The sequence below is a fragment of the Alternaria infectoria genome (genome assembly GCF_024043175.1).
Source record: "Alternaria infectoria strain BMP 0036 chromosome Unknown scaffold_4, whole genome shotgun sequence".
NCBI lineage: Eukaryota > Fungi > Ascomycota > Dothideomycetes > Pleosporales > Pleosporaceae > Alternaria > Alternaria infectoria.
In genome coordinates this window covers 1501686-1524694 of record NW_026250693.1, presented here as the reverse complement: position 1 = coordinate 1524694, position 23009 = coordinate 1501686, and the positions used below count along the sequence as shown (strand labels likewise).

At 53.3% G+C, this 23009-nt stretch overlaps 5 protein-coding genes across 5 annotated transcripts; 2 read left to right on the top strand and 3 right to left on the bottom strand.

Annotated features, from left to right (window-relative positions):
- Positions 1-4248: 4248 nt before the first annotated feature.
- J4E92_003516 (uncharacterized protein) lies at positions 4249-4773 on the bottom strand (the record flags this gene model as incomplete). Its single annotated transcript, XM_051494913.1, has 2 exons — positions 4249-4568; positions 4716-4773. 2 exons carry the CDS (start codon positions 4771-4773, stop codon positions 4249-4251), a joined length of 378 nt encoding a protein of 125 aa, XP_051355206.1.
- Positions 4774-6711: 1938 nt separating this feature from the next.
- J4E92_003515 (uncharacterized protein) lies at positions 6712-7473 on the bottom strand (the record flags this gene model as incomplete). The annotated part of the gene is made up of 1 exon (XM_051494912.1): positions 6712-7473. One exon carries the CDS (start codon positions 7471-7473, stop codon positions 6712-6714), a length of 762 nt encoding a protein of 253 aa, XP_051355205.1.
- Positions 7474-9458: 1985 nt separating this feature from the next.
- Positions 9459-10008, top strand: J4E92_003514 (uncharacterized protein; the record flags this gene model as incomplete). The annotated part of the gene is made up of 3 exons (XM_051494911.1): positions 9459-9482; positions 9533-9890; positions 9938-10008. 3 exons carry the CDS (start codon positions 9459-9461, stop codon positions 10006-10008), a joined length of 453 nt encoding a protein of 150 aa, XP_051355204.1.
- A 715-nt stretch (positions 10009-10723) lies between these two features.
- On the top strand, positions 10724-15157 carry J4E92_003513 (uncharacterized protein; the record flags this gene model as incomplete). Its single annotated transcript, XM_051494910.1, has 6 exons — positions 10724-11028; positions 11077-12708; positions 12755-12812; positions 12936-13743; positions 13794-14128; positions 14192-15157. 6 exons carry the CDS (start codon positions 10724-10726, stop codon positions 15155-15157), a joined length of 4104 nt encoding a protein of 1367 aa, XP_051355203.1.
- Positions 15158-15765: 608 nt separating this feature from the next.
- J4E92_003512 (uncharacterized protein) lies at positions 15766-22530 on the bottom strand (the record flags this gene model as incomplete). The annotated part of the gene is made up of 1 exon (XM_051494909.1): positions 15766-22530. One exon carries the CDS (start codon positions 22528-22530, stop codon positions 15766-15768), a length of 6765 nt encoding a protein of 2254 aa, XP_051355202.1.
- Between the last annotated feature and the right edge of the window lie 479 nt (positions 22531-23009).

Below are 23009 nucleotides of genomic sequence, written 5' to 3'. Positions count from 1 at the left end.
GAGGAGGAATCCTTTGAATCCTTTGCAACGGACACGACACCGCACAGAGCGCCGCCACGCATTGTCTCCCCACAGAACGGCGAAAAGCAATCCCCTCGGTCGAGGCCCTGAAACTCAACAAGCAATTCCAAGCTCTCGTGCGCATTGATGACGGAGAGTGTACTACTTGCCGGAGGTGTGATAAAGTTTAGCGAAGACGGCCGCTGAACAAGACTACAAAAAGCAATCGCGGGATGGAGATGAAGGAGCGTCGCCTCGTCAGCAGTTCCCTTGATTCGAGCTGGCACACGGTTCCTGCCAATCGGGTTGTTGGTGCAGGTGGATCGGAGCGCCCCTTCAAGCCCTTGGATCGTGCTCGCGAAAGATCTGCGCATCATCTTGGTTTTGCGCAAGTGTCTCAGGTTCTAGTTCCATCTCGCTTGCAATCATGGCGCATCCAGAACGAGAAGATTGATGAGCCTGGCAATACGGGCCATACGGCGACGGCAGGGGAGACTCCAAGCAGCCTTCTAGCACAAAGCCTATGCCTACGCCTACGATTCCCCCAGCCACACAAGAATCCTGTTGCTGCGCGCATCCGCTTACAGAAAACAGTGCGCCAACATATGCTGTCACCATGCGTCTATCAATTCCGACAACCAAGAACCGATGCGCACGCCCAGCGGCGATCAAGGGAACGTATCGTACCATTTTGCCGTCACGACTGGTGCAGTCAAGTATTGAAGGTACCGAGGGAGGGGTACCTTCGTAATGACAGCCACTCAGCGTTGCCTCTAATCAGCACCATCACCAATCAACGAACCTTTGCGTCGGAACCAAACGCGCGACGGTCCATGGTGCCCAGGTGGGATGACGACGTTTTCGAAATAACACCACCACGCAGAACCTCCAACACCTACTTCTGCAGCTGTGCAGGTCAGAGCGCTCTATCATCGGATGCACGCAATCTTGCTCCAGGCAATCTTTCCCTAGATTATCATGGCTGGGCGATTTGCCTGCGAAATTGTTGCGAGATTGTTGCTACTGCCGCCCTACGCGGCCTTGCGAATAGCACTCTAAACTATCAGCCATGATCCCTGCGCGCCAGACCTTCGAGAAGGAGGTTTGCACGGAATTATCCATAACACCGACCGTTGCCCCTCCTCCTCTCCGCTACTCATGACAAGGCAGTCAAGCAGGGACCTTGGACTCGCATCCTGCCGTCGACCAGGACCCCCTCTCATCACCGCGAGCTTCGTCCGAAATTTCCGACAGAGAGAGCAGGTGATGCCACTGTCATGGTAAGACGCGAAGATTTGCCTAAAGAACCGCGATCGACAGCCGTCTGCGCCGTCTTTGTGAGAATCCCAAGTGCCGACAGCTATGGCAGCTATGCCAACAACGGCGGTGCTATTGTGGGTATCTGTGTCGCATTCGTGCTGGCAGCACGTGGCGGTGAGTATCAGCAAGCACCGTATCCCGCAACGAGCCCCAAGCCGATAGCAGTTATCTCGGACATTAATACCAGTCTTTGCGCAGGCCAAACCGTCGGAGCATCCACAGTGTACCAGCATGCTGCCAGAGTCATAGCTGCACCCAGGACACCCAGCCTGACAGCTGTGATCGCCCAATTTCCGCGTCGCGCGAACGCCCACGCCCACCCTTTGCCCGTTCGCATCCCAAAGCACACGAACCGCATTCTAGCGCCAGGCGGGCTAATGCTCCGGGACTAAGGCTTCTTGGGGTGTGATATGACCGTGCGGACGATCAGAGATGGGATGATCCCAGCTTCTAGCCAACATCAAGGCTCGTCCCTGCGCGCCCGCATCGTCCAACTCAGCACACTCACTCTCTCTTCCCGGAACAACGTTTGAGTCAGAAAACAGTGATCACACTCAAGGGCCGACTCGTGGAAAGTACCATTGCGCCATGCCGCCATCGCCGGATCACCTTCGTATTCTCCTTGCGACTCGTTCCGGAACCTGATGCTAGGGACAGCGTTGGGCATCCACCGTTCGGGATCGCCTCACTACCACTCTCGCTACCAAATAACGATATCGCCGAAAAGAGAGTTTCGCCATTGAGCGACGACCAGCGATTGAGTTTGGCTGGCTTGCGGGAACTAGAATCGCGCATATCGCGCAAGACTGTTTCGTGCTGTCCCATGGTTCACGTCCATCTCGCGTAGAGAACTTTTACCGGCATGATGCTTGTTTGCAACGTGATTGATGATCAGACCGAAGGATTCCCAGGCTCTACCCTTTCATCTTCGTGCCGTGCTTGTGCGGCGTTCATGCGACTGGGATGCACCACGTCACCGCCTTTCGAAGGATCATATCGCGGTTGTTATAGGGACGTGTGTAGTAGGTCCTTTTCAGGCAGGAACGGCCGGGCCACGTGATATCGTCGCTGCTGGGAACCTCCTTGCCACCATCAGGCACACAACGTGGATGAGCAACGACCGAGGATTCTGGAAAAGCTGGGGTTGACCTGGTTGCGCGCACGCTCAGGTACAGACGCTGCCCAAGGGGCGCAGATGAATCATGCGGTTGTTCGGGCGACAATGAAGCTGTTGTCTACATGGAGGATGCCTGGTAAGCTTGCAATGGTAATGGTGAGTAGTTCATCGAGACAACACGATCTCCATCGTCGATGTAGGGCTGTCTTCTCCTTTGTCATTTTTCTGTCGCCATCCTTGCGCGCACGACTCCTTCGCGCCAGCGCCAGCGCACTTGTTGCCTACGCGATGCGACGACCATGCGGTGTGCGAATGTGAGGCTGTCAGCTATCGCCAAATGCGTGCGCTCGCCGAGAAAGAGAAGGAGCGGGTGGCCTCGTGAATCCATCGACTAGGTTACTCCAGGTTACACAAAGTACGCAGCGCAACATGTGGATCGCGAGGAAGTTCCTGCGAAGCTGCCCCGTAAGGGGTATCGCTTGACCTTGCCGAAGTGTTGCGAAGAGTTCTTGCGAAGGAAGTCTATCGGTTCAATATGCCGAAGAGTCGCGAAGAGATTCCGCGAAGCTACTCTATATGCGTACCGGCTGAAGCCGAAAGGGTGCGAAGCTGTTCTGCAAGTGTATCGGTTGACCTTGCCGATGGGGCCCACAGAGTCCCTACGAAGCTACTCCGTAGGTATACCGGTTGAACTTGCCGACCGAAGAGCCGCGAAGAGCACAGATCTGAGCGGCGTTGAGGTCGAGTGACCTGTCTGCGCTGACTTGCAGCCGATCGTCATTACTAATACGCCGCGAAGGGGCGAATGCGTTGGTGTGAAGCCGAGCGGACTGGAGAAGATCTGAGCACGTCTCGATATGTGTCCTATTTGGCCGTATGTAAAGAACGTACGATCTATCGAGCTGTACACGCAAGCACGGCGCAAGAGACACGTGGTGTTGACGCAAGCTTGATGCGATGGGGCGTTATGCGGTTTGTGTCTGGAGAAAGAGCCGATAGCTTTGGAGCGGTGCTCGGGTCAGAAACGTTGTAGTGCAGGGGGCGGTGCAGGAAGAAGGCGGTGTGGGTGCTGTCTAGCAGTAAAATCATGTATAGCGTGGACAAGGTAGAAGATATGTCTCAAGTGACCAGCGCAGTGAAGATGTGCAGATAGCTCGCTGCAGTGCACGCCAGACGAAGAGAGCCATCTCCAGTATCTGATTCCGAAGGCAGTCTTCAGTCATCGATCAGTGTGAGTATCACGCAGTCCTCCGACTTGTATGGCCTGGTGATGCATCTGAACTTTCGAAGCAGTTCCTCCAATCTACTATGTGTTATAATACCATAGTCATCCAGCCCCTCTTGGAGAGCATTTCAGAACGCCATTTTCTCGGCCAATGTCGTTGCGCATAAGTTTTAGTGAATATGCTATTACTTCGTTCCAATAGATGCCATGCCTTTTGCGGCGAAACATGGGAAGTGGAAATGTGACAGGGAGAAGAGAGTGTAGGGCGATGTAGCGACAGGAATCTGCACGGCATGCATATTTGCGAGGCAGAACATGTGTATCGAGTGACTAAGGCACAGTGAACTCTGTGGCAGTACATATACGGGCAAGACGCAGGTGTTCACGGGCTGCCTCCAAGCTACTCGTCTTCTCCATCCATACAACAGCCTGATGAGAGAGCACCACACACTACCCGTTCACGGCTCCCCGCATTCAGCTAAGTATGCAACCCGTCGTCTTGCATTTAGTGTCAAATGCAACATCATTCCCATATCGTTGGCACTATTTTGGACCTGATCTGGTGCTGCTACTGAGATCCCGCTCTCTACTCTAGCTCATACAGCTCCTGTGGACTTTCGAATTCATCCAGAATATCGACGTGTAACACCAGATTGCCATCATCAATGCTATCCAGTGCATCATATGGCGCAAACGTCGCCAAGATCCTCCGATTCTCGAATAGGTCAGCGAAGCTAGTCCGGTTGTTTGGTGGACCGGAGTCGCCGTGAATGAGACTCCATTTGGGGTTTTTCTCGACTTCGTTAGCCAAGGCTATCATTTCGGGTACATCGGTTTCTTTCATTGTCCGCGCTATCATGTGGATCTTCTCTTGGTCGATAGTGAGGTCCTTGTCAAACTTGTCTCCTGAATAGATAACTTTGCATGTGTATCGCCCAACATGCTGCAGCTCGATATTGAACAAGATTGATACATATGAGAAGTCATATACATCCACTAGTATCGCGCCGCGCCGACAACTGAGAGGAAACGTGTACGCTTGGCTAGCTATACTTGGTACGTCTAGCGAGTCGACATCAGCACTACAGTAGACTCTAGAAAAGAACTTCATAGTGTCGTGGCTGATGACTACCTGGAGAGGCCGTCGATCTTCAACTCTGATGCTAGGCTCTTGGCTCATGAACATGACCGTGGGTGTGCGTTCCTCGACTTTGATAGCCATCAATGGTCCAGTGGAGCGAGCGTCGCGGGCATAACGATTGGTTCCTGGTGGCCCAAGGCGTACAACAGGTAGACCAGTCCGTGTATTATAGGTGCCGCAATACAAGACAGCTAACCCATAGGGGTCTTCGCCCTGGTGAACAATCGGCAGCTCAATTCTTAAGCCTTTGTTCGTCATTGAGTACGGACTCTGGAAATCGTCATCAAGACTAGGCATCAAAGTACTGGCCCCTTTGAATTTGGATGGATGTGTAGCCAAAGGTCCACAGAGGTCATTTCTGGTGCTCTCGAAACCGAGTTGCCAAGCAAAGAGTGTTTGGTCATCAGAATGTCTCATGATTTCTTCCTGTCTGAGATGAGCGGGTGACAATGAAGAACCAAAGGTATGTTATCCTACCTGGAGACGGAGAAACGCCTTGCTACCCTCTCCGTATAGTAGTGGCATGTTGACACCAAAAAGTCCTAGGAGGCAATACGCCAAGTCCTCCGTTCTGGTAGTCTCGCGTTCGGAGGCCCAAGACATGCGCTGTGCGACACTGCACTTCATTACATCTCCACCGAGAAGAATGTATTGATCAATGCCTGTCCTTTTCGCCACCAGATCAAGCAAAGTCTGTTTGTCGCCAATTTTGTTCCATCCGGGAGAATTGTTGGCATAGAAAATAAGCTCCGATGGGGCTATTAGCTCTTGCAGTGTCCATCCTCGTGTCCACCAGTTACTATTCATGACACGTCTGATGGGCTCTGTTTGATGCGAAGCATGAACGACACCGGGATCTTTCCAGGGAGACTCCAGCAGTCCAGCCCAAGCTCCATCGGCGTCTTCTGATCGGTATGTTGGCCAAGTATGTACGTCGACCAAGTACGCGTAGCAAACTACAGATTGCTGGTACCAAGCATACATCGAATTGATGGCCTCGGACAATTCTGCGCTCGACGATTTATCGATACAGCATGTGTCCACCCACACGTACTCTAGCATATCTTCCAATGCTTGTTCGCAACATTTTTGTATCTTCTTAAATCCAGACTTTCTTTCCGTAGCGTCCGTCCGAATCTTGAGCTCATGGTCGTTGCTAGATCGAAACCTTGTTGCTGTGGCACTCGCCCGATCTCTCATCTCTCGATAGGTGACTTCTTCATCCTCCCATCGATGCGAGAGGATGGCATATGGGGGGATCGAAGAGCCTTCGAACTCGTGGAACGTCATGTCGACCGCACGAAGGAGGCGCATTGTGTCGTTAAAGCTGATGATGATATTCTACATTCGGCATCAATCTCTTCAGCGAGCGTAACCGTTATGTCTTGAAGAGGTTACTTGAGCAGGTGCGCAGCGCGACAGTGTAGAGCGATTGAGGTGTAATCAGGCTGAGCTGACAAGCCGTGGGGGCGGAAACCTGCAAATGGCGTTCTATCATGACGAAGCGGCTGGCCGATACGCTAATAGTAATAACCTCACTATTGCGAGAGGTTCAGAACGGCACACGCAAAACCGAACATATCAGGGAAAGGTAGGCGGTCTCGGCTAGAAGTGATATGTCGTGCCAGCAAAGGGGGCCTCGGCAATATGTCGAGGAAAGAGCACTGCGCTACACCCGTCTAGGTACAACTGTAATACCAAGCGATCGTGATGCACACAGAGATAGATCGAACATTAGCCAGGGTAACAGTACCACTACCTACTACCATAGCCTTTGCTGATGACACATATATGTGCACCAGAAATACCGACTTGCACTCCAAAGATATCCTTGAGTCCGGCTGGAACACCTTGCATGATCTACATGAGAAGGAGCGATCCATCAAGCTCCATACCTCGATGGTCAATCTACAGCTCAAAGACTCCGTCCACTTGCTGACCCATTCCGAACCAGCTTCCAAGGGTGTTCCAGGCACTCTGCTTCTCTCCCGGCAGCTGAACGCCATCAATCTCCTCCTGAGTGACGCTGTACCATTCATCCTTGGGAATCCATCCAATGTATGCACGGTCTCCGAAGCCTCCGATCCAGTATATTTCCTCGACAACGAGACGCACCCACTTGCTCTCGTGAATGCCACTGCCTGGCAGCCACCATGCAGCATCCGGGTGCTTCTTGACATAGCAAGCCGTCACACCCGTCTTCTTGACAGCATCCATATCAATGTCCTCGAGACGGCCGAGGAGCGAGAAGCGCGGGAGCGATGCGGGACTACGCCACTTATTGTCCTGGGGGTGCCATCGCATGCTCAGGGTGATGTTGGAGCCGGCATCTACGTTCTTGAAGGAGGTCGCGATGGTGATGGCGAGGATGGTCGGGTTGCCTGAGTCGGACTCGCAGTCGCCGAAGTAGTCCATCAAGCCTATGGGCGCGCCGCTGACATCCGTGGGTCGTTGCTCAGTGGTGTGAGAGTCTGGGAAGACGGTAGATAAGGTGCCGATGTTTTCTAGGCGCATGATCCTGCGAGCTTGGACGGCGGACTCGTGGACCGTTGGGATCTTGAAGCCGGATCCATCGGTGGAGGACGGGTTCGCGAAGAAGTGCTGTGGTGATGGCAGGTTGGACGCTGTGGTGACGGAGATAAGGCCTACGAGGGCAGCTTGGAGACGCATCTTGCTACTGCTTGTATCTGAGTGATGCAGAGATGTAACAGGGTGTTTCGAGAGCTAGATCGCTACAGTGAAGCGTCAGTGAAGGTGGTGGCTGATGGCAAACAGCGACGCGTCCGAGCGAAGCTACGGGACGCATCATGCGACACCCAACCGCGGCGGGGATCTCCGACTAGGGTAAAGGTAAAGTCTATTGCGGAAGGCATGACCGTGTCGGGCACAGAGATGGCTCATCCATAAGCATCTAAGCACAGCATGACCGCGCTGCTTGATAGTGGCTTGAGGGTTATTGAGAAAGTCGGCGTGTCTAATCTGTTGTCCGTTGTACTTGTTGATGGGTCGCATTATCTTATCTGATCATCTCTGGTAGATGTGGAGGCGAGATCTCCGTTCCGAACATCTAGACGCAGCGGCCTGATAGATGGTAATTTCTGCATCGGCACAGCTATCTAGATGCGCTCTGCTTATTCATTGCTTGTGGGAAGTGTCTATAGTGAATGCATAGTGGCCGTTCTGCTGAGCTCGATGCTCACACTTCGATGCACTAGCGTTGCACGTGATCTCGGCTAATCCGGTGAGCCGCCGTCCACAGCCCTGGAGTCATTTTGACCCTCTCGTCGCCGCCCAGTCATCGAACACCCAACGACCGCAACCTGTACGTATTCCGCCCGCTCCTACGACTGCACCTGCATCAAACGCGAAGCCTTGCGAAACCAAGACTTTCAACTCGCACCCAACACCCGAAACCCCAGAGGTACACCGCTAATCGGACTTTGCCACCACACAGACAACTTCGAACGACTCATCACACCCATCAACAACCGCCAATATGGGAAAGGTTCACGGATCCCTCGCTCGTGCCGGAAAGGTCAAGTCTCAAAGTAAGTCTTGGCTCATGTGGAACGATTGCGAACGTCTGCTAACAATTAATAGCCCCCAAGGTAAGCTTCACCCATCGATACACCCGCGCCTCCAGCCGATAGCGACACGTCGAATCACGACCACGATCACGCGACGCCTGAGGAGAAGGACGGATTGATTATGGATGCTATGTGGATGTGGACAGCCGGCTGACACGCTACACAGGTTGAGCCCCAGGAGAAGAAGAAGACCCCCAAGGGCCGCGCCAAGAAGAGGCTCACATACACCCGCCGTTTCGTGAACGTCACCATGACCGGTGGCAAGCGCAAGGTCAGTAGACATCGCGCACTTGTATGATGGACAGGACCTGACACCTCCCAGATGAACCCTAACCCAACCTCATAAGCCAAACACTAGAGGAAGGGCGAACGAAACGAGCACTATGAGCTAGAGAATACGGTCATGAATTCGGTTTCTTCAGGATGGCTATGACTCTGGATCAGAGGGAAGTGGGAATCACGGACGTCGCCACGGCACGTTCCTCAGCAGCAGCATGATCCCACACTTTGGGATGATGGGGGCATATTCATGGCGTACATGTACATTCGGCTTTTTGCACAGCTGCATCACGAATTCTAGCTGCTTGTGTTCCCAACTCTGGTCTTCTTGGATTGTGCGCTGTGTGTTGTTTCCCGTCGCGTTGGCTGACCCTCCATGCTTCACTCGACCCGATGCTGTGTCCATCCATTCAATCGCGTTTCAATCCCCATTGTGATTACATTATTTCACGTCTTCGAATTGGCACCATCATAGCATCTTGGTCGCATTCAAAAGCGGACAAGCCCGTCCAGCTTGTGAGAAATCGGTCATCAATAGCGAAGCACCCTCGGTAGGTTTGCCTTCATCCAGATCTATAGGCTAAGAGCTTTCTAAGCTCTGCATTATCTGTCTTTAGTCCAATCCTCGAGTGCTGCATCGTAGATCTCTTAAGATCATACTGCGGTGAGAACGGCAGGTCCAAGCGGCGATCTACGTCACACCCGAACCTCACTCCACTTGAGCTGTCAGAGCACCAACACCTCCATTTGCAGAGCATCAACAGTACGACACCAACAACAACAGCAAACATGTTCAAGCGATTCTTCGGAGAGGTAAGCCATTCTAGAATTGGATCTCAGCATCACCTGCTAATACCATCCAGCACGGCGCAAAGAACGTCGTGACACTCTTCCACGCGCCTTCGAACCAAGCTTCCACTCGCGTCCTCACCCTCCTCAAACAAGCCAACGCACAATCCGTTGCGCACGCGACTGAAGATCAAGCCAGCTCCCACAAAGCTCAGGACAAGGCCGAGCGCACAGAGTTCGAGCTTGATGTCACAGAAGCCCCACCCACAACCGACCAGCTCAAGAACATATTGGACTACTTGGGCGGATCAGGCGCGGCAGGCAAGGTTATCAGCGGAGCGGAGAACGAGAATGATGCCATGAGGAGGTTGAAGGCGGACGGAAGCGCGTTCCAGAGACCGCTTGTCGTGGACTGGAATCAGGGAAAAGCTGGTATGTCCGCAAAGGAGAAAAGAGGCTGCTCACGCTAACCCTGACAGTTGCTGGGGAGAATGAGAGCGAGATCATGAAGCTGATACGGTCGGTACCGAAGGAGACGGAGACGGTGTAGAGCGTGGAGAGATGCGATCTGTACTATACCCACTCCACTCAGCCTGTGATTCCGGATACTACATACGGGAAAGTACTATTGGCTTTCGAAATTGCCTCTGAACCCGGTATGTCTCAAGGCTTCACCGCTCAGTAGCTCAGGAAGAGACGTTTCGCTAGGCGGCTGGTAGCTGCGTCCCGAGGTCGCTGGTAAGACACTGATGCAAACACATGCATATGCAAAAAAATTCCCAAGAAAAGCTTCTTCCAACATTCCCTAAGGTGTAAGTGTTGTACCTTTTTTACTGCTCGTCGCGTCCTTGTGCTTCACCATGTCGAAATTCTCTGTGACTACGTCTTTCTGTTTCTGTTCTTTTCAGTCACTCAGCATCTTTACAAGTCACGCCAAAGCTATAGAGTTGGGCCAATAGCATGAGCGGAAGAGCGGCGCGCGGAGATTTCGAGCGTTGGTTACTCACGCTCACCTCCTCTTTCTGGCGGCGCCAAGACTTGTTGCTCTTTCCACCTCAAGCAGCGACGAACTCTTGTTTATCGTGCACCCTCGCGCTTGCCACAAATCTCTCAAGTATTCTCAACCTCGCGTTCTCCATCGCAGTTGCTAGTTTCCAACGGCATTCGGCGCCGCTCAAGACCTTCCCCTGCTGCGAACACCACCTCCAGTTGTCCCACGCCTACTCACTCGCACCTCCCTCATCGAGCCAGTAGTGAGTTTAGCTATGTCGGATACTGCCCAACCACCGGGAACTCCGCCTGCTGCAGACACGCAAACCGCAACAACGGCAGACGAGCAGCCTGCGCCCCCCACCGATATGAACAGCACTGTCGCCGACCCAGTCAACCATGCAACTAGAGACCCCAAGTTTAGTCCGGGAGCCGGCCAGGCCTTCTTTTCTACCGAACTTGGTACCCGCGCTCCCCGTTCACTAGGTCCAATTCGTGCGCCCGTCATCGCACGTAGCGTCCAAGGTCCTGCGGCTGTGGTGCAAGCAGCGACTCATTGGCAAGTGAAATACAAGAATCAGTGAGTATATTGCCGCGCCCTACTCGAGCCCTATGCTGACTCAACTAGGTGTCTCTGCATTCTACCCTCACAGGGGTGGACCGTGGAAGACCTGTGGGATGCCGAAGATGTCCACATCGAGGGCAGGAAATTCTGCGAAGAGATGTTGACCTTCATCTCTCGAAACACCTACTACGCGGCGGACCGATTCGCTAAGGATTGGGCGCTCGCGCATCCAGATCGAGTCGACTTTATCGGGCTTCAGATGGGCAACGTCTACGATATCAACGATCCGCTTGCCGTCGTCGACCAGATCTTCGTGTTCGGCGAGCCTCTCGGGTTCCCTCGTGTGTTCCTCTGGCACGTCGCTCATATTCTGATTACTACATGGATCGAGATGAACAAGGCGACTAATGAGACACTGCGCGAGAGCCTGACGCCACAAGCACGCACTTGGGTTCAACAGTCCACCAATGAAGCAACCCAGCCTTCGTCCACCATTGTCGAGATGTCTACAGACAAGAAAGGCAGTAAGAAAAACCGCAAGATCACACGATCTCGACCCAGCAAACTGACCACACCGGCAGAACCTTCGTCCGCCGTCGATAAGCCAGACCATGTCGCGAATGAGTCTTCCGGAGTACCAGATCAGCCCAACGTGCGCTATGCTCCTCCACGCATCCCATCGCAGGGTCTTGTTCAGCGTGGGGGTCATTCTGCTCCGTTGAGGAGCGGCGATATGAGTGTTCCGGCGGGGCCCTCGAGGCCGTCGCCCAACATGCATGCGCTATCCTTGAACATTCCAAAATCCAATCGTAACATGAACTCCGGATCCTACGTTCAGCAACACGGCTGGGTCGAGAACAACAACCGCACTGCATATGGTCCATACCCACGACAGCCTTCTGGCGCTATGCCTGCCATGCAGTCGCCTCACTTCCTACCTCCGCAAATGGCACCGGGCCAACATATCGCTCAACCAATGATGTCGGGTGTAGTTCCGTATGTTCAGGTGGTCCATCATGGCTTTGCTCTCCAGCACCCCGACCCTGGCCTGATGTCTCGAGCACAACTCAACTACCAGCAGAACATGATGCAAGCTCAGCCAATAAACCCTATATTCACGCAGCAGCCACACAGCCAGCACGTCTCGATGGGCGACATGACTAACAACATGATGCTTCAACACCAGGATCCTCGTGCGCCGGTGCCCCGTCGTTCCAATCCACCGCGCAACCCCCAAGAGCTCTACGATCCTTACGGTGGCAACAACCCTAAGTTCAACGGTGCCCCAGGTCATAACAACACAGGCCGGAAGGGCGGTAACAGCGGCTTCGCCGCTCAGTCTGGTCGTGGCCGCAAAGTATCCAACCCAGGCGGGCGGGAGTCATATAACAGGTCCAACGCTGATTACAACGGCAACGTTCCATCCAGCGGACCTCGATATGCCGACTACAACAATCGCCGTCGCCCATCGGAAGACGACCCGGCTATCACTGGCGACTCCGTCTCTGGTTGCGGTCATACATGGATTGGACCCAAGAACCAGACCGTCACCGAGCTTTGGATCGGAGATTTGTTACCCGATACCGGCGAGTCTGAAATTGCACAGATGTTCAAGCAGACGATCGGCATTAGCCCTATCGCGGTCTCCTTGAGGGGCAACAAGATCGGCGCAAGTTCTATTCATGCCTTTGCTACGTAAGTCAACTCGCTGTTGTCTCTGTGGATCCGCTGACACATCTAGATTCGTATCAACTGCAGACGCCAGCGTAGCCTTGGGTATTAATAAGTTTAATCCTCACGTACGTGGAGTCCGCCCCGTTGTGACGGTACCAAGGCGATTCTACCAGAGGGATATACCATCGAGTTCAAGCTATTTCGATCAGTCACATACTGGGCGTGATGTTTCACGCATGTCGATTCAGAAAGACGATAAGCCTGTCACTGATGTAGAGTCAAATGCACCTACAGAGAGCGTCAAGGCATCGTACTCTCCCCAGGATGCTAGAAGCGGCCTGTTGAAGAAGCCATCCCCGCAGTCGGACGTTCCTAGCTATCCAGAGACAGGAGACGTCAAGCTCGAGATGCCCAAACATCAGCAGAAATCTCCTACAAAGAAGAACAAGGGCAAAGGTAGGCGCGAATCAACAGTCAAGAACATCGATGCAGCCGATGAGAAGACGAAAGCTGCTGGGAAGCTGAACTCTGACGGCCCAGCTGTCACGAAAGAGGAAGAGACCGGCACAGAGTCTACCAAAATCATCACTGAACCTACGAAGCCAGCGACTGTCGATGGGCCTACTTCTTCGGCTGAAGAACATAAATTCTCTCCCTTCGAATCAGTACCAGCGCTAGACCAGCCGGAAAATGTAGCCGACGCCTCTACCGTACTGCCACCCAAGGATCCGGAGACGCTAGAGGCAGGACAAGACGCCAAGACAACACAGAAAGAGCGTGACACCGACGTCCCTCTCAACTTCGCGGGCGCCCTTGCTAAGAATCTAGAGACTAGATCTGAAGCTACTTCCATCGCTAAGGATAGTGAGAACACAGGTGGTGGGCCTTCGAGTACAGCTCCGATAGAATCGCCTGCGCATTTAGCAGAAAACGACGTCTCGGACGATGAGGCCAAGAACGACACTAGCTTCCATTCTGCGCCAGAAATCCAGCCTGAGTCTGTGCAAGCGCAGCCGCAACCAGAGCTCCAGGACAAGGCGATGACCACGAACCATGGTACTGCGACCCCAACCCAATTCTCATATAAAACGTCTGACAGTACATAGAAACCACAAAGTCGCCGTCTATACCTACCGAGACCAGCCTGAATAAATCCCCAACACTGATCACCCCGCGCAATATTACTCAGTCTGATTCACCTGTAGCTGCGCCGCCAAAAGAAGATACCGCGCCTCAGCTTCCAGCGTCGGAGAGTACACAAGATCCTACAACAACCGCTACTGCTCAAGGAAACGAAGAAATGTCAACAGCTGCAGAGACCTCACCCGTCACTGCAACTAAGAAAGCTGGTGCTCAGCAGATGCAGTCGCTCCACCCGTTCGCGAAGAGCAACAAGTCTCAGGCCAAACGAGAAAAGGAGGCCAGAAAGAAGCAGCAGAGGGTGAGTCTTGCATGTACGAAAGAACATGAAACATATACTGACTTTGGCTTTTCACCTCTACAGAAAGAAGACGCTGATCGGGTCGCTAAGGCGAAGGCTGATAAGGCCATATCCTCGCAAAAGCCCAACGACGGTCCCTCCGCTCAGCGTGAGACTGGATCTCTAGGAGACTCTGTGAACTCACCTGGAGCTACAGATACAGTTGCTCAACCAGAAGCGGCCAACTCAAAGACTGGCGGTGATAGCACCACAGGAAACAAGAAGTCCAAAGGCAAGGCAAAGATGCAGCCAGCTGGTACCAGCTCTGCCGATGGCGAAGACAAGGCTGTTGCCGAATCGGAGAATGGTAAACTCAATGGTAATATCAACGATTCCAAGGATGTCTCTTCAGTAACTCACCAGGCGGAAAAGATGGAGGCCTACCTCGCGGCGCCAGCCAACCAGGGATCTTCGGGAGACTCTGGGGTAACCCCAGCTGCTGAACCGACCCCATCAACTCCACCATCTGTCCCTTCAATTACCCCAAAAACACAAGGCTCCTCCCAGAAGATGCCCGCCCAGGAAGTAAATGATCCCCATAACCTCACTTCCAATCAACAAACTCACGTTCCAGGTCACTCTCGCCGCTCTTCCGCTTCCACGCTAGTCGGAGAAGAGCGAGTGTTACCGTCTGCTTTTACCCCTCCTGCCCCTACCCACCCGGACTCCTCGCGAACCGTCTCTCCTGATGAAGCACCCCAGCTCGACGCCACCCCGACTGTAGCACCCAAGAAGAAAAAGAAGAAACCAAAAAAGAAGAAGACCGCACCCGTCCTCCCTTCAGTTGACCCCGACCCCCCCAGGGACGGGGACTATCATAACTATGATCCTTTTTCGTCCCAAATGAGCCACATAGATGCTATTCGTCGGGCTAACAAGTACGATACTACCTCTTACTATGCGGTTACAAACGCGCGAATGGAGAGGGATGCTGAAGAGAGCAGAAGGGCTGCTCGAGCCCTTGCGGATCTGGATGAACATGCTAGCTGAGGAACGAAAAGACGCTGGTCTGTCGTCCAAAACGTGTACGTTTCACTCAACCTTCAAGCGCGATGTAGCTAATTGTGTTCACAGCTTGAAATGACCGCTCAGGTCGAGGCTTGATGGGTAGATGTGCCTGACGATGGACTTAAGAGGCTGGAGCTTGGGAGAGGGATGATTTTGGCTTTGTTCTTGTTCTTATTATTCGCTCATGGTGTATAGTTGATGAGGCTGATAGCCACATCCCATACTGCGAAGGCTGGTATGGTTTGCCTATCACCTGCTGGAGACGGAATGAGAACATATAAACTTCTACTTGTCTGCATGATTTCGCGTGACTTGTGCTTTGACTTGTTGCGCACTCCTCATTCATGGGAAAACACTCAACGTTCTAGGGCCAACTTTGACGTTAGCTACCTACTCCGCATCTTTCTACGTTGACGTAGGCTGCAGACGGGTTCAATTTGTTCCCTGTTTGAGGTGCTCGCATGTTGTTTAGTTGATCAATCCGCGCATACCCGGGGAGCGTGATTGTTTCAGTGTGATTCTTATTATACTCATGTAATCTGAGAAATGCCAGTGTACGCCGGTTTCATGCCGCTAAATCCAAGACGTTACTAAACTACCATGTCGTACCCAACATTCCCTTCCCTCTCCCCATCATATCCGTCGTCGCCAAAACCATAAACATCATGAAGCGCAGCCTGGAACGCTTCTATCCCTCTTCGTAGTCTCCCTCGTTCTTCCTCCACACCCCCGATATCGAAAAGCACCTCTCTGCGCGCATGACCCTGACCAAACCATACAGACTCAACGCTCTCACTCCAGTTCGTCTTCAAGCTGTCTTCCAGGCCGCGGCGGCAGAAGGCTAGGAGGTCTACGTGTTGTTTCTCCGGAGGTGGCGCATGTGCGTCGCCGGCGTAAGAGGGAATGGTATCTGGTGTTGCGCCGCGGAGAAGTTCGGTGATGAAGATGCTAAGCTCGTCGATGTAGGTGATGAGTGGCGGTGGATTGAGATGTGCAGAGGGCATGGTGCGACTACATATGTACTCCAGTGGAGAGAGTATCGACCTGAGAGCTTGCAGCATATGCGTGAGCCCGGCGAGGACGTAAGGTAGCTGAAGCAGATGATGGTTGTCTTTCAGTTGTTCAGTGCCCCGGATGAAGGCGTGTGAAATCGATACGATGCAGCCGACGGTTGAAGCAAGGCTTTCGGTCTGGGTGATGCGCAGATCGAAGATCATCGTGTCCAGGATCGCGGGCAGAGCTTGCAATATGGGCTTAGCAATGGCGAAGGCTGTGCTGGATGAGAAGGCTTCTTCCAGGTACGCTGGAAGAATTCCTTGAAGCAATACCGATCGAAGTGCTACCCTATCACCAGTTGGCGCCTCATCGGTGCAAAGCGCAGTTGTGAGCTGGTTGACCAGATAAGCCTGTTGATTATCGGCAGCGGCTTGTTGTGCGACAGTCTGGATGAAGAAAGACAGCTGTTTGGCAGTTCCTGCATCAGAAAGCTTGGGTGCGTATCCACAGAGACGAGCGACCACATAGGTAGGATCGCCAGCTGGTAATGGGAAGGCGACCGAGTCTGTGAAGAAGGGCAGCACAGGGCAGATATCGTTCGTGTATTGCTTGAGGAACTGTACGATCTTTTGCACGAATTCGACATATGCGCCGGTCACCGTTGTGCCTTGGCGGAGCTGTTGGTAGTTGTATCTCATGGATGACATGAAGTCCTTCAGCATCGACGCGTACAGCCGTTTCATTTCGCCTAGACGTGACGGTTCGGCTCGAGTGATAGCGTGGATATCGTCGCGCATGTTGGAGAGAATGCTGGAGATGAGGGCAAGGCGCCGCGTGCGCAGAGTGTCGGCCGTAATGTCCCATTTGCTAGTCTCTAGATCGCGGAAAAAAGGCAGGTTCTGCATGAGCGGATGATGCTCGTCCGTTTGCGCGATGGCGTGCAGCAGTCTGTGCTGGAACCTCAGCATCGACTCTCGCTCAACCAAGCTTACCATTAAAGCCTGGAAGAATTCATGTCGATGCTCTTCGTACGCGACTGAATCACAGTCGACGAGGGCAGCCATGAAGTATGGGCCAAATTTGCGCGTCTGTTCGGTCTGGCGTAACTGCTTCCACGATACTTGGCTAAACGAATCGAGATAGTACGACCATGATCTTTCACCCGATAGGACCTGGCCTCCTGCAATTCGAACCCACGTGTCGATGCAATCCATAAGCAGATTATCATCTGGCGAGTTTTCCGCGCCAAATGCGTTCGACAGCAAGTGCCAAAGTGGAGTCTGGATGAAATCCAATCCCGATTGTTGAACGGTCTTTGCGGGGACATCGACATCCATATCTTCCAGGTCATCCATATCGGGAAAGTCACCGTAGTCCTGGCTTTCTTCGCTTGTCTGTTGGCTTACGTCTTTCTTAAAGTTGGCTTTCTGAATCTTCGCATAATCCTGGAGGACCTTCATGACGTCGCGAATAACGTTGACGAGTCGATGATCTTCCAGATGAGGGAGCTCCAAAAGATGCATGATGTCGGAGTCCACCAAAAATGCCCTTAAAGATGATTGATCCTTCGCATGTTGAATGGCTCTGCTCATCCCTCCAATGCAGTCTCTTAGCGTCGCAATGACCTGCCCCTGGTTCTTTTCCATCGTTTGACGAACCATGACGGCAGAGACATCAGTAGTGCCATCCAGTACCCCAGACTTGAGATAGTCGTCAGCTTCGGTCTTTGCCAACTTGTACTGAATGAGCGTTTGGTGCATGATGTCTTTGTGCCAGGATGCAAATGGCCGTGCAGAGGTATATGGCTCTTCGGTTGATAGCTGATACGTAGCAAGGTTGGCCCAGGCTCGAACACTGACTCTACATGCCTCGCGATGAGAGCTCTCGTGATTGACTAGGTCACGAATGTGATCAAGCTTTGGCCGACAAGCGGGTGGCGCAGCCCAGTATAGCGTTGAGAGTAGGTCATGGTGATTGCGTAGCGCTGCGAGATTTTCTTCGTCCAGGGGCTGATCCTTGGGGTAAGCACGCCCATGATTAGGTAGAGAGCGGAAGACAAAGCTACGAATCTTCTTTTCGGGATAGGCATTACTCATACCCTGGAGACCTAGAGCGAGACACTTCAGTGCGATGTGAAAGGAGTTCTCATTCGGCTCGACGTTGAGTGATGGAGCAGTGGCAAGGTCGTTGAGAAAGGGTACCGACCCAGCGCCTGCTTCACGTCGTAGACTTTTGAGTCCATTCTTGCCAAAGAAATCCAAAACAGCGTTGAGCATCAACTCCGGACGTCTCCAGTGCCAATGAGCCATTAACCGGTGGCATCGCGCAAGATTGGCGCGGACGTATCCATTCAGCGACGTGCTGTGCTTTCTGTACGTACTCGGGTATAACTCGAATAGTCTGCGCAAGAGATCTCGGATGCAAGCCCAATTGTCGCTCTGGAAAGTCTCCCTTCGGCTTCTAAGCGGTATGCCGGTCGAGTCGATCTCGTTGTAGGGGAGGAAGGTGAACATCGTGGCCCAGGTAGCCTCAAAGGCAGGCACAGTAGTAGCGCTGCCCAACTTGGAACTAAGCTCTTGACTGGCCAGATCGCAGAAGCTCCATGCTGGTATGTCCATCTCTTCCAGAACATGCATGCATATGACCGTGCTCTCAACAATCACGTCGGTATCTTGTATACCCTTCTCGCGTACGGAGTGTCGCTGGTTTTGTTCGAGAAAACTACCAAGACTGGGAATGCCGTGCCGCATCAAGTGAGCGACGATGGTCTTGGACAAGCTTTTGGCAAGACCGACAACTCCGACTTGGTTACCTGGAGCAATGGTAGGATGTTGAGCGATGTGGTGGACTTGAAGGCTGATGACAAGAAGGTATGCCATAGCACGAACCACACCATGAGTATGACTAGGATCTTGGCCGTTCAGAGCACCTTGAGCAACCAACAAGTTGTCAAAGATTGTTTGGCACAGCCGCAACAACTTGGCCACACAGTCATTCCGATCGATGGGATCCAAAAAGCTGAGATGGTGGGTGATATAGCTGATGAGTGATCGTGCCAATTGAGCTGAGTTCAGCGGACTTTCGTGGACTGATGATGACGTATCAGGGTCGGGTCCATGGACTTCGACAGGTTCTGATACCGCTTTCACAATCTCTTGTAGCCTAGAAAATGTTTCATCATTCCATGGGCCACATCTGACTGACAGAGCGCCATGGCTTATGGTGCAATGGCCGGCCAATTCATCGAGGTCGCGGCTACCAGGCTTGCTGACAAGTAGAGCTTGGCGAAACTCGTCAGCCCCGATGAATGTGGAAGAATGGAAGTACGTGTCGGTGGCTAGAGAGTATACATCGAACGTGATCGGGTAACGGGTGCCATAAGGACCCAACCCGTGAAGTACGGGCAAGCCGTCTTCTGTATCGACCTCTTGTGGTTGAGGAGCGTCGGTGTTCTTGAGGATCTCGTCAACTGCTGGCTCGCTTGGCTGGCGGTATTCTCGCGCATCGACATCAATTCGTTGCGCTTGTACCTTTCGCTTCAAGCGTCTGCGAACCGGAGGTTGCTGTTTGCCTGGACCTTCAGTTTGGCCTTCTCCGACGTCTTTTGTGGACGGAAGGGGCGGCAGTTCGGTATTGTCATCCGCGAGATACCTAGCTAGCTGTGGGTTTACGAAAGGCTGTTCGCTAGGCAGCTGAAGACCAAACTGCTGATCGACACGCAAGAGGCCCTTCTCGAATGCGATTTTCCTGTGGCCACGGCCAAAGTCGTTCTCGTCGCCTTCAAGTTGCGCGGTTCTGAACGGAAGAGGTGCCTGACGCCCAGCTCGTCCTGGATCCTTGCTTGATTGGACATGTTTCTTTCCTCGTTGCGTAGATTTCCTGACCTGGGTCGTAGAGCGCTGGAAGATATGGAGGCCTGCGGGGATGCTTTTACGTGGGCGTGTACGGGACACGTCCGTCCCGGCTTCAGATTGTACCTCAGTGCCCTTCGCAGATGCTGCGTCAGTTGCTGAAAGCTGCTCGGCATGCTGCTGGTTATCGATCCGATCGGCCAAAGGATGCCGGGATCTTCTTTTTTGCGATGCGCCATTTGCTCTCGGTTTCAGTGTTCCCCGTTGCCACTGTCGTAAAGTGATGTTGGCCTCTTCTGTGTCTTCAGTGTTATGTAGTCGTATCTGCTTGTCATGTGGACTTTGACGGGCTAAATCTGGTCTTTGAAGCGCTTGCCGTCTGGCAATCCTAAGGAACTGCGGCATTTTACTACCTGGTCGAGAAGGCGAAATATCAATGTCTATGACACTCATGGCAGGTGGTGGGGTCCTGCGTGATTTCTTGGAGTGGCCATGCTTCCTGTTTGAGGATTGACCGCCGGACGATCGTTTCCCAGAGGCAACGTTCTTTGCCAACCCGTCTGACAGTCTGACCTTCTTGGATTTCGCAAAAGCGTCTGTAAGTTTGGTCTGCTTTCTCCGCTTTGATCCAGTCCCACCGAGCGTAGGGAGAGGTAGACGGTCGTGTTCCATGTCGGACAGATTGTCGTCGGCATAACGATCGTCAAACATTGCAGCTAAAGCAGAGGCGTCGGCCACGGAGTCTTGCACCTTTTGCAAAGGCCGGGGGTCAAAAGCCCTGGGCTCATCATCCGAACCATCAGATATGACAACAGGAGCCTGCGAAGGCGTGTTGGAAGCTGAACTTTGTCGAGGTCGGCCAGTAGGTCTCATGATTCTTTGAGCAACTCCACGAACAGGCGCCGTTGGCTCAGGAGAAGCAGCTGCATTGATACGCGCGCGTTCTCGTTCGCGTTGTTGAGCCTTCCGTCGCTCTTGTGCCTGGCGATCGAATCGCAGCCAAGAAGCAGGCAAAACTCCCTTGATCTTTCGGCCCACATTTCGCATGTCATCGTCACTCTTCTCTGCCTCACTAGCAGAGCCTGCAGCCGAAGATGAGCTGTCCGTTATCACTACCCTTGTTGGCCGACGCAGTTCTCCACCGGATCTTTGTATGCTGCGCGGGGCAGGCTCGGAATCTGAACCCTGGAGTATCTGAGGGTCTTCTTGCATGACAGACGATGTAGACGGCGTCGGCAAGTTTGGAGCAGGGGTTGATACACGCAGCATAGCTGGACGGCGAGCTGACATGGGTCCATGCAATGGCGGACTACTTGAATATGGCGGCGAGTTCGGAGGTATGGACCAAATATCGCGTCGCATATCACTGTCTTCAAAAATGCTTGTCGGTGCCGCCGCTGCTTGGGTGGATGAGAAATTAGGCTTCCTACGCTTGGCTGCATGAGGGTGACGGAGCTGTGTAGAAGGAGGACGTCTGGCGGGACCAGAAGTAGGCCGATGAACGAGATCCTTCCTTGGACGTGGCAGCACAGGCGTAGAGACGGGTATCTCGACCTCGGGAGGGCTGCTTGTGGGGCTTTGATCGGGATTGAACTCCTGTTCTTGCGACTCATCGTTTGGCTGTCTGTGATGACCCTGAGGGGATCGTGAACGTTCTCTTCGCACCGGCTTGAGGCCTCTGCTCTGTACTTCTCTCCGATACATCTCACCCTCCAATGCATATGGGTGCATTTGGATGGGCTTCCGTTGTCGAAATTCGCGCCTTGCCCTATCATCGGCGATTTGTCTTTGCAGAGCCGTTGCGGATGGTATGATAACTTGGACTGCCGTACGACGATGGGGCTCAGCGAAAGCAGGAGGGGGCGATTCCAGGTCCGAGGGCGGATCTGAGAGATCATCGTCGGAATCATCGGACAATGGCGCGATGCCGAACTCTCTGAGTATGCTTGAAGCATGTGTAGAGGTTTCAGGTTTCCCCGTGACTGCTGCTTGTATCTGGGTAGTCGAGTTATCGGAGAGGGGCACGAGATGGCCGTCATCGAGTTGAGGTATGGACACGGCAGAGCTTGGCTGGAGGATCGGAGATGCCAGGCGCTGTGACGACGGAGGTTGTACAGCCTGTCGGTTTCTAGGCGTAGGTGAGCCTAATAGCGGATCGGGGCTCTCGGTGGGCTCTCTTCTTATACTGCGCGCCGATTTGGGTGTGAAGGGAGATGGCGTAGGGCGTCTCGGCGAGCTGTGTTTGGTAGGCGTGGCGATGCCCGTCTCTTGCTTTTCTATCCCATTGATACCTTCGTCGGCATGCTTCTCTTCCCTCTCCTCTTGGTCGACTCCATGCACCTCTTCCGTGGGTGCTTCATGCTGTCGGACCGGCACGAGGTCATCTTCGACGCGTTCGACGCGTCCACTCAGGCCAACACTCTGCCTGGAACCCTGACTCTCAAGATGAGACTCTTCTTCTTCCTCATCCGAGTCCTGGACAAAACCTTTCTGTCGCCATTTGGACATTTGGACGCGCCTGCATGTCGTTCCGCGGTAGGATGCTGGCGGGGTGAGGTTTTGGGTGATGGCTGAAGGCATGGCGCGTCGTCCCGTGCTCCGCTTAGCGCGTGCTGGCGACGGCGGCGGGCTCAACTTTTTGCCCGCGGGAGTGCTTTCGTCATACACGCCAGTCTCATCCACAGTCACTCCACGCAACGAAGACACAAAATGGCGGGACGAATTCTTCCAGTCGCGCTGGCGACTATTGTTGGTGTGTCAATTGGGGTAGCTACGTTTGATGGAGAGTTCAAGAAACAGCGAATCGCACGGATGGAGGAGGAGTACAAACGGTGCGCAGACTCCACAGGTACTTCCGTCGCTTTCACTTACACTCACATCAGGGAACTCGCCGCTGCAAATGCTTCCAGCACTCCGAATCCCATACCCGTTGCATCGAGTGCTGTAGCACCCCCACCTTCCGCACAAGTACAGGCTCAGAAAGAGGA